Source organism: Hemiscyllium ocellatum, chromosome 48, assembly GCF_020745735.1.
Source record: "Hemiscyllium ocellatum isolate sHemOce1 chromosome 48, sHemOce1.pat.X.cur, whole genome shotgun sequence".
NCBI lineage: Eukaryota > Metazoa > Chordata > Chondrichthyes > Orectolobiformes > Hemiscylliidae > Hemiscyllium > Hemiscyllium ocellatum.
In genome coordinates, this window is record NC_083448.1 from 4503248 (window position 1) to 4514447 (window position 11200).

An 11200-nucleotide genomic window follows, 5' to 3' on the forward strand; every position below is an offset into this window, starting at 1 on the left:
AGGACAGCATGGAGGGGCTGAATGGCCTATTGCAGTATTATTATGACCCTCCCGCCACCCCTTTGCTTTTATATAAAGTGAAATGGTATGAAGAATAGCAATTTCTCCCCCCCCACACGTTCTTTGCAAAGTATCAGAACAGGTCAATTTTGTGCCAGTGTGGAGTTTTATTGCACAGGTCTCCCTGGAGAGTGAGTGGAGTTGATCGGGGATAGCGGCTGGTCGGCCATCCACCCCGCTTCGAGGCGGACGGCCGGCCTGGATGGATGGAGCTGGAGGACGAGGGCTCCGCTCCCCGGGACAAGGAGGAGGCGGCAGCAGCAGCAGCAGCCGCCGCCGCCGCCAAATCCGCCCGGCTCGACATGAGCCACGGCTTCGTCCGCCACATCCGCCGTAACCAGATCGCCAGGTTGGTGAGAGGAAAAGCTGAGTGGGGGGGGCGCAGCGATGGAGGAGGAGGCGGTTGCCGTGCCAACCGGAAGGGGGCGGTAGATACACTGAAGCAGAGTGATGATTGATAGCCCGACTGACCAACCAGATGGTGGGGGGTCCACCCTCCGCTTGATTGACAGCGGCTCCGCCATTGGGATGTAGGGGCCTGGAGAGGTGCCCAATCAGGGAGAGGACAGGGTTGGATGATGGTCCCGTGTGGGTGATTGAAGGCCCGCTCGACCAACCGAGGGGCGGCATGCTTGCACTCTGTTCTGATTGACAGGGGTTCCACCAATGGAAAGAACGGTCCTCTCGAGGTGACCAATTAGAGGGAGGGTAGGGCGGGAAGGGGAGGGCTACCGCATGTGGTTGATTGGCAGTCGCTCGCCCAACCAAAGAATGGTAGTCCCAGCCTCCTCTATGACTGACAAAGGTCCCACCAATGGGAAGGAGAGGCTCCTCAGGAAGGCCAATCAGTAAGAGGTTTCGGCGGGGATAATGGTCATTCACCGTGATTGACGGCCCGCTTGGCCAACCAGGAGGAAGGGGTCCCGCCCTCCATTGTGATTGACAGCGGTTCCTCAATGCAAAGGTGGAGTCCCCCGGTGATAACCAATGGGAAGAGGTGGCGGGAAGCTGCTGTGTCGTTGGTGATTGACAGCCGGCTCTGTCAACAGGGCGCCGCCCTCACCGCTGATTGACACCGTTTATGCCAATGGGAAGGAGGAACCCTCGGGCTGACCAATCAGGGCGTGGAGGGGGCGGGGTGACCTGCTGCTTGTGACGGATTGACAGGCATCTTAGCCAACTGGGAAGCGCCGTCCCCTTTGATTGACAGTGGTTCCGCCAATGGGAAGGCGGAGACCCTGTGGGGATGAAGAGGTTCACTTTTTCCCCAGGGCACGTCGAGGTTCTCCAGTAACTTCTGGCTTTTATTTATAATGGGCCCAATATTGGCTGCACCTCAGCAAGTTGCAGCCAATCCCTCCCTTCCAGCTCAGCGAGCAAACCTACATGCAATCCCACCCTCTCTACCCTATCTCCTCAGATGATCCAACTTTTAAAATTTATATTTGCACACAGCCTGGCCCATGGGTTCGGGAGGTTTGACCGAGGAGATTTGGGGCCAGTTTTCTTGGGAAAGAGGCGTGTAATTCTTTGAAATTTGTGTCAAACGTAGACAGGGTGATTAAAAAGGCATTTGGCACACTTGCCTTCATTGCTCCCTCCTTTTGAGTGAAGGACTCACATTGGGGTTGTACAGGACATTGGCGACGCCTCGTCTGGGGGCTGGTGTCCAGTTCTGCTCGCCCTGTCATCGGAAGCAGGTTATTAAGCTGGAGAGGGTTCACCAGTGTGGCGCAGAGGATGGAGGGTTTGAATTATAAGGAGAGGATGGATAGGCTGGGATGTTTTTCACTGGAATGTAAGGGTGAACTCAGGGATGCAGATAAGCAGAATGGCAGGTATCTTTTCCCTCAGGTAGGGGATTTCGAGACTTATGAGAGGCATATTTTTAAGGTGAGAGGAGAAAGATTTCAAAAAGACCCGAGGGGCAATGTTATTTTTAACACAGAGCGCGGTTCGTCTGTGGAAGTGGACAGAGTTACAACATTTAAAAGACATCTGGCTAAGTCCATGAACAGGAAAGGTTTGGAGGGATATGGGCCAAACGCGGGCAGGCTGGGGCTAGTTTGGTTTGGGATTACGGTCGGCACGGACTGGTTGGGCCGAAGGGTCTGCTTCTGTGCTCTACAGCTCTTACGAGATGAATGGGAGAAGACTTGGCAGATATGCTCATAATCGTCAGAGCGGAAGTGAGGGAAAGGTATACTCATTGGCGCAGAGAGAAAGGCGACCACAGGGCACAGATTTAAGGTGATTGGCGGGGTGATTTGCCGTAGCGAGTGGTCACTATCTGGAATGCACTGGTGGAGGCAGGTTCAAGTCGCGGTCTTCCAAAAGAAACTGGATTCTTCTCTGGAAAGGAAGAATGTGTCGGGATTAAGGGTTGAAGCCAGGGCTCGGGGGGCACTGGGTCAGTTGCTCCTGAACAAAACCAGCATAGGCAGGCATTTTGAGTTATAGACTGGGGATGGTGGTGACTTTACACTCATCTCACAGAGCATGAAACAGTCCCTCAGCTACGCAGAGGCTTACTAGGTGGCCACTAGGAGGCACCGAGGGTCAGAAGGAGCTTGGTGTACATATCCACCGGCCCCTTAAGGTGGCAGGACAGGGGTTTAAAGTGATTCGGAAGGATTATGGGATACTTGCCTTCAATAACCGAGACAGAGTTTAAGAACAGGGGAGGTTTGGCTGGGAGCTGTACACAACGTGGGTGAGGCCCACTCAGCGAGAGTATTGCGGGCAATTCTGGCATCCACATGATAGGAGGGATGGGATAGCACTGGGAAAGCGGGGGAGGGGACAGAGGGAGATTGACCAGGGCGGTGCCTCTTGGGACGGCGGGAGAATTTCAGTTCTTGAAGAGAGATCGACGCGGGCTAGGCGTGGCTTTCCTTCGAGGAGGGGATGCGGATAAGATGGTGAAGGGTATCGATGGGGTAGACAGGAAGGAAGCTTTGCCCCTTGGTGGAGGGATCAGTGACCCGGTTGGGGGAAGCGGGGAGGGAGATGGATAGATTTAAGGAAAAAGGCAGCACGTTTAAAGAGGGAACGTTAGGAAACCTGATTTCCCTCAGAGGCTGGTGGGGAACCTGGTACTTGCTCCCTGTAAGGGGATTTGACAGGGGGGGGAGAGACCGAATCCCTTATCACTTTGAAGGAGGATTTAGGTGGGGCACTCACTGTGCCAAGGCTATGGGTCACGTGCTGGGGAAACCGGACTTAGAACAGTGAGGTGGTTGGCACAGACGCGATGGACCGAAGAGCCTTGCTTTGTGCTGGGAAACCTGTCATTCTTTCGCTGCTTTATGAGGGAATAAATCCTTTATGTACGACATTGAAGCTCCGTTAGGACAGATGCCCGTCTCCCGCTCCACGTGGGAAATGTAGTCCCGGTGATTTGGCTGGTTGGTTTCGGTGCCGGGGCATTCAGGGGGGTCGAACCTGCCACCCCGACGGGAGCGACGCTGAATCCGAGGGGTCGGGAGGCTCAACAGGGTTTTCCAACCACGGGAGCGTCAGGTTCAAACTCCAGAGGGAAGCTGGGGGAGGCGAGGATTAAGTCCAAAGAACATTCTAGAACAGGAGCAGCCTTCCTGCGCCGATCCAGATCCTCTCCCTAAACCTGTCTCCCATTTTCTAAGGGTCCGTGTCCCTCTGCTCCCTGCCCAGTCGTGGATCTGTCTAGGTACATCTTAAATGACGCTAACGTGCCCGCCTCTACCACCTCTGCGTGAAGAACATTCTACACAATATCTCCCTTAAACGTTTCCCTCTCTCACCTTGAGCCCATGACCCCCAGTAATTGAGTCCCCCCCGACTCTGGGGAAACAGCTTCTTGCTATCCACCCTGTCTACACCCCTCGTGATTTTGTAGACCTCAATCAGGTTTTCCCCCCTCTGTCTTTCTAATGAAAATAATCCCTAATCTCCTCAACCTCTCTTCATAGCTAGCTCCCTCCATACCAGGCAACATCCTGGTGAACCTCCCCTGCACCCTCTCCAAAGGGTCCGCATCCTTTTGGTAATCTGGCCAGCAGAACTGTAGGCAGCATTACAAACGCAACCGAAGCAAACTCCTATATGACCGTAACACGACCGGCCAGTTCTGAAGCATTACTGCCAACAACAGAGAATCATAGAGTTCATAGAGATGGACAGCACGGAAACAGACCCTTCGGCCCAACTCCGTCCATGCCAACCCAGATATCCCAACCCAATCTAGTCCCACCTGCCAGCACCCGGCCCATATCCCTCCAAACCCTTCCTATTCATATACCCATCCAATTGCCTCTTAAATGTTGTCATTGTACCAGCCTCCATCACTTCCTCTGGCAGCTCATTCCATACACCCTCTGTGTGAAAAAGTTGCCCCATAGGTCTCTTTTGTATCTTTCCCCTGTCACCCTAAACCTATGCCCCTTTAGTTCTGGACTCCCCCACCCCAGGGAAAGACTTTCTCTATTTATTCTATCCACACCCCATCATGATTTTATAAACCTCTATAAAGGTAACCCCTCAGCCTCCGACGCTCCAGGGAAAACAGCCCCAGCCTATTCAGCCTCTCCCTGTAGCTCAAACCCTCCAACGTCCTTGTCAATCTTTTCTGAACCCTTTCACAACGTCCTTCCGATAGCAGGGAGACCAGGATCGCAGTGGCCGAAGCAATATCCTGTACAGCCGCGACATGACCTCCCATTTTGTTTTCCCAGAGACGATTACGACAGGGAGGTGAGACAGGCGAAGGAGAGGCAGAAGAAGAGGCAAACGCCAGCTCCAGTCCGTCCCCGCAAGCCGGACCAGCAAGTGTACCACCCGCGCCGCAAGAGTAAGTGCCACTTACCCGATGACGGGCACTGCCATCTGGAACTGGGTGGCACTCATCGGTGTGGGTAAACGCAACACATCATCAAAAGAAATCGTGTTACGGGAGTGGGGGGGGGGGGGGGGGGGGGGGGCTTTACAAAATTAAAAATGTGGCACCGAATACTACGAGGAGGTACCAGGTTTGCAAATTTTGGAGAAGATTTGTGGATCAGGTTGGAAGTTGGCCGGCTGAGCTGGACGGTCTGTTCTCAGACGTTTCGTCACCGTCTCGGGAACATCGTCAGTGAGCCTTCGGTGAAGCGCTGCCCTGCTTTGGACAAGGTCATTTTCCCCTGGAGTGGGGGAGTGCAGAATGAGAGGGGCATAGGTTTAAGATGAGAGGGGAAAGACGTAAAAGGGATCTAAAGGGGCAACTTTTTCACGCAGAGGGTGGTACGTGTATGGAATGAGCTGCCAGAGGATGTGGTGGAGGCTGGTACAATTGCAACATTTAAGAGGCATCTGGATTGGGACATGGATGGGAAGGGTTTGGAGGGACCTGGGGACTAGATTAGGTTGGGATATCTGGGTCGGCACGGACGAGTTGGACCGAAGGGGCAGTTTGCGTGCTGTCCATCTCTGTGATTCGAGGATTTGGACTCCCCATTTACCAACCCCTGAGAAAATGAACCGGGAAGGGTGTCCCCCAGCCTTCAGACTTCGCCAGAAAGGCGGGACAGGAGGTGTGCGCTTCACCAGAGGCTGCCTGACGACGTTGCCGAGCGTGGTGACGAAACGTCTGCGACCAGACCCAGCCTGCTCCGCCAGCAAGCGGACGAACCTGGAGTCATCCGGTGGTGTGACCGGAAAGCCCTGGCCGAGGATGCGGGGGGAGGTGGCGGGGTGTGAGAAGAGGGCAAGCGAGATGAAAGGGAGGGCCGAAACCGCTTGAGAGCATGCTGGGGTGGGGGACGCAGTTCGAACCGTGGAGAGGTCACTGGATTAGGGAATGCTGCTGGTGGAATTTGAATCCCATTCGACGAGAAAACTCAATTCTTGGAATTGAAAGCGAGTCCCAATCCCACCCCTACCCCCCACCTGATCGTGGATTTCCTGTCGCTGGTATTAACAACCCGTCTGGTTCACCCATTTTCCCTCAGGAAGATAAATGGGCCATGCTAAATTACCCATAGTGTACAGGGATGTTCAGGTTAAGGTGGAATGGCCATGTTAAATTACCCATAGTGCTCAGGGATGTGCAGGTTAGGGTGGATTGGCCGTGCTAAATTACCCATAGTGCTCAGGGATGTGCAGGTTAGGGTGGATTGGCCTTGCTAAATTACCCATAGTGCTCAGGGATGTGCAGGTTAGGGTGGATGGGCCGTGCTAAATTACCCATAGTGCTCAGGGATGTGCAGGTTAGGGTGGATTGGCCATGCTAAATTACCCATAGTGCTCAGGGATGTGCAGGTTAGGGTGGATTGGCCATGCTAAATTACCCATAGTGCTCAGGGATGTGTATGTTCGGGTGGGTTAGCCATGCTAAATTACCCATAGTGTTAGGTGCATTAATCAGAGGGAAATGGATCTGGGTGGGTTACTCTTCGGAGGTTCGGTGTGGGCCGAAGGGCCTGTTTCCACACTGTAGGGAATCTGATCTAATGTTAAACGGGGGCTGAATTCCCTAATCCTGTGTTCCCAAGGATTGAATGTCTTTCTTCGGGGGGGTGGACGCGAATCTATGGAATTTGTTCCCGCTGTGGCTGGGTGGTGAAGCCTGTTGCAGGGACGAGGCAGTTAGATGTTTCACCAGGAAGGGGGGGGAATTGATGCGTCGGTTCCCTTTTCTAGACGGAGTGGAGTATTCTTCGGGCTTCGAGTGCGAGGAGTCCAACGAGAGCAGCTCAGGGACCGACCAGGAGCCGCCGGCGATGGAGCACCGCAGCACCGAGCTCTTCTGCCTGGATTACCAGGCGGACGACAAAATCGTCACCTCAATGGTCATTCACCAGGTGAGTCGGAGGCGCGGGGGTAGAGCGCGAGGCCGCCCTCTGCTGGGCACCGAGCGGGATCTCGGTCTCCCAGCGACCGGCTCTGTTACCCCTCCTCCCCACCGCTGTGGGTAAAACAGCAAAGGCTCTGAGAGCGGAGGGGAGGGGAGGGTCGCGAATCTGAGGAAGGCTTTACCACTGCGGTCGCGAACTGTATTCAACGCCCAGATAGACTTGAAATCGGGAAACGGTGGACTTCGAGTCCTATCCAGCACGGAAACAGACCCTTTGGTCCAATCTGTCCGTGCTGACCCCAGATATCCCAACCCAATCTAGTCCCACCTGCCAGCACCTGGCCCATATCCCTCCAAACCCTTCCTATTCATCCAAATGCCTCTTAAATGTTGTAATTGTACCAGCCTCCACCACCTCCTCTGGCAGCTCATTCCATACCCGTACCACCCTCTGTGTGAAAAAGTTGCCCCGTAGGTCTCTTTTATATCTTTCTCCTCTCACCCTAAACCTATGCCCCTCTAGTTCTGGACTCCCCCACCCCAGGGAAAAAAGACCTTGTCTATTTACTCTATCTATGCCCCCTTCCTCATGATTTTATAAACCTCTATAAGGTCACCCCCTCAGCCTCCGAGGCTCCAGGGAAAACAGCCCCAGCCTGTTCAGCCTCTCCCTGTAGCTGGAACCCTCCAACCTCCTTGTCAATCTATTCTGAACCCTTTCAAGTTTCACAACATCTTCCCTAAAATAGGGAGACCAGAATTGCACGCAGTATTCCGACAGCGGCCGAACCAAAGCCCTGTCCAGCCGCAACGTGACCTCCCAACGCCTCCATTCACTTTATTTTAACGAAGCCAAGAGTGCCTGTTCTGATCGGGAAGAGGCAGTCAGAGTTCATGAAAGGTTAGCTGGGTAAATATCCCGAAAGGGTTGATATCGCACTCTCCATGCTGCCCACCTCACAGCACTGTTGGTGCAGTGCTCCTTAACGCTGGTAAGATCACGGCAGCTAGCCTGCGCTAAGCTAGCTCCCTCAGACAGCAGTGCGCTAGGGACCAGACCAGCTGTTCCCTGCAGTGTTGGTTGGGGGATAGCTATTAATCGGGATGCCAGGGATAACTCCTGTGCTCCCACTGTCGGGCAGATGTGACCTCAGTCTGAACGGTAACTGCTCTGACACTGATCTGGGAGGGGGGGGGGGGGGGGGGGGGAGCTTGAAGCCGGAGCTCCACCATTCAGACGCAAGAACGGAACAGATTGCACACGGACACCAGGGCGCGCAGACGCACACACGCATTTATACATGCACTTGTACATGTACGCACACACACACAGACATAGACACACGCACACTACTAATACGCATGCAGACACACTTACACACAGCCGAACACACACGTATAGATACACAGACACTCACAGACATACAGGCACATACACACACTTCCACAAGTACAGACACATATACACTCACACACACAACCACATACTAACATACAGACACACGCACACAAACACATGCCCACAGGCACACACGCACACAGAAACTCACATAAACACAGACCCAGATACATGTGCACAGACAAACGCATACAAACACAGAGAGACACACACAGACCCAGATACACATGCACACGCAGACATACAGACACACGCACAGATGTGCAGACACATATACACACACACACACACACTCGCACATGTACAGACACACAAGCACATACAGACACACAGATACTCACGCACGTACTGAGACACACAGACACAAACACCCACATACAAATACACACAGATACAAGCACATGCCCCCACGCACACACACGGACACACGCTCGTACAGACAACACTCACATACTCAGACACGCACACATACACACGTATACACACACATATAGACAACACATGCACATACTCAGACACACGCACGCACACGTATACATACACAGACAACACACGCACATACTCAGACACGCACATAGACAACACACAGACAGCACTCACACTCATATACTCAGACACACACTCACACATACGCACTCAGACACACGCACACACTCACAGACAGCACTCACACACACATACTCAGACACAAGCACACATACAGACAACACACACATACTCAGACACACGCACATACATACAGCACACACGCAAACATACAGACAACACACGCAATACTCAGACACACACATACAGACAACACGCGCGCGCGCACACATATACACACAGACAGACAACACACGCACATACTCAGACACGCGCGCACACACGCACTCAGACACATGCACACACTCACAGACAGCACTCACACACATATACTCAGAAACACACACATGCGCACTCAGACACATGCACACACTCACAGACAGCACTCACACACACATATGCACTCAGACACACACGCACACATACAGACAACACACACACACAGCCAGCTAGCACGAGCCAGCTGGGCCGAATAGTCACCTCCCCTGAAAGGGTGAAGAAAGTGTGGAAGTGCACAGAAAGCAGTGACCCTGTTCCCTTTGTTCCTCTCTCTGTGCAGGGCGACGATCCCAGGATCGTGGCCGAAAAGATCGGGAGCAAGAACAGCTTGGAGCCCCTGATGAAAGAAGCCCTGCGATTGCGGATCCAGGAGGAGATCGAGAAGAGGATCTCGAAGCGTTGAACGCTACCCCAGACCCAGCCGGCGCTCGGGTTTTCGTTGGTACTTTCATGTCTTTGCGTGGTGTCTTTTCCCCAGCCCCAGAGTGAGGTGTGAAACGATCCGAGGCCCTGTTGGGGAGGGGGGGTGGTCGGGGTGTGTGCTACAGCAACCGTGGCACGGGGCAACGTGATCGTGAACGGGAAAGCGAGGGCGACTTTGAATTTCTGCAGTTCGACAACACCCATCGTGCAGTGAACTGCCGAAGACAGCGGGAGTGCGCCACTCTGGGGTCGACCTTGAATATCAGTTCCGCAATTCGCTGTGCTCAGTGTTAAACAAGAGAAACACCGTTAATTCACGAACGATGAGCAAGTTTCACTTGTTCGTGTCTTCACCAGTGCCAATATCGTGGGAGCAGGACACGCCATTTCTCAAAGCGCGCAGCAGCTGGAGTTTCCACGTTCTCCCCTTCCGCGTGGCGTCGGAACGCAAGGGAGTCGCAATCACCTTCCTTTGATGGCTGACCGCAAGGATATGGAAAGCGAGCAGACCCTCACCTTGGATACTGTGTAGAATTGGTGCATAGTAAGGGATGGCCATCTGCAATCAGTTTTGGGTGGTGGACTGGCCAGAATAATTCTGCCCAGTGTTTCGGTTCAAACCCACTTCGCCACAGAGCGGGTTTTGTTGTCGAATCTTTTAACAGTGACGCTCCTGTCCCTGGGTGCCATCCCAGGTGTGGTCAGGGCGAAGGAGACACAGGGGAAGATAGATTGCGGGTTGTTCCTTTTTTTTTTAAGAAAAGATTAGGTCTGAAACTGTGCGTGTGATGTCCGCGCTCAGCTGTTGCCCTGTTTGGCTGCGCTCTCCTCCGTTCCAGTGACACCGATCTTTGGTCGGAATGCAGGCTGTTCCTTTCCAACCTCCCGGCTTGGTTGCGATTTTTCAAGAGTTAGCCATGTTTTGGTTTGGTTTTGGTAGATGTGGACCCTGGCTGTGTACATAAAATGGTTCTTGTGTGTGTGTTCCTGTTCTGCCATGTGTCAAATAAACTTTGTATGTTTTTCAAAGGGTCTGCGTGTTGTGCCTATCTGTTCCTGTTGCTTTAGGTCCAGATATCCTGTCCGACACACTCGAAGCCCACGTTCTGTTGAGGTTAACACTCAGGAACTCCTCACTGAGACCTCAAGTCTTTTATCCCCAGATTCAGTGTTGCAGAATAATAAATTGGATTTATATTCTCCTACACAGGAGGCTTATGCCTTTTCTCTTTTATTTGAATGACTTTGGATGTGAACATAAGAGGTATAGTTAGTACGTTTGCAGATAGAGTCGTAAGAGACGTACAGCATGGAAACAGACCCTTCGGTCCAACCTGTCCATGCCGACCCAGATATCCCAACCCAATCTAGTCCCACCTGCCAGCACCCGGCCCATATCCCTCCAAACCCTTCCTATTCATATACTCATCCAAATGCCTCTTAAATGTTGCAATTGTACCAGCCTCCACCACTTCCTCTGGCAGCTCATTCCATACACGTACCACCCTCTGTGTGAAAAAGTTGCCCCTTAGGTCTCTTTTATATCTTTCCCTTCTCACCCTAAGCCTATGCCCCTCTAGTTCTGGACTCCCCACTCCCCAGGGAAAAGACCTTGTCTCTTTACCCTATCCATGTCCCCTCAT

The 11200-nt window shown here is 53.0% G+C and overlaps 1 protein-coding gene across 1 annotated transcript; it reads left to right on the forward strand.

Moving 5' to 3' along the window:
* Positions 1–240: 240 nt before the first annotated feature.
* Positions 241–10586, forward strand: c48h2orf68 (chromosome 48 C2orf68 homolog). Its single transcript, XM_060856534.1, has 4 exons — positions 241–409; positions 4773–4888; positions 6718–6878; positions 9415–10586. Exons 1-4 carry the CDS (start codon positions 267–269, stop codon positions 9535–9537), a joined length of 543 nt encoding a protein of 180 aa, XP_060712517.1. The 5' UTR covers positions 241–266; the 3' UTR covers positions 9538–10586.
* The last annotated feature ends 614 nt before the right edge of the window (positions 10587–11200 follow it).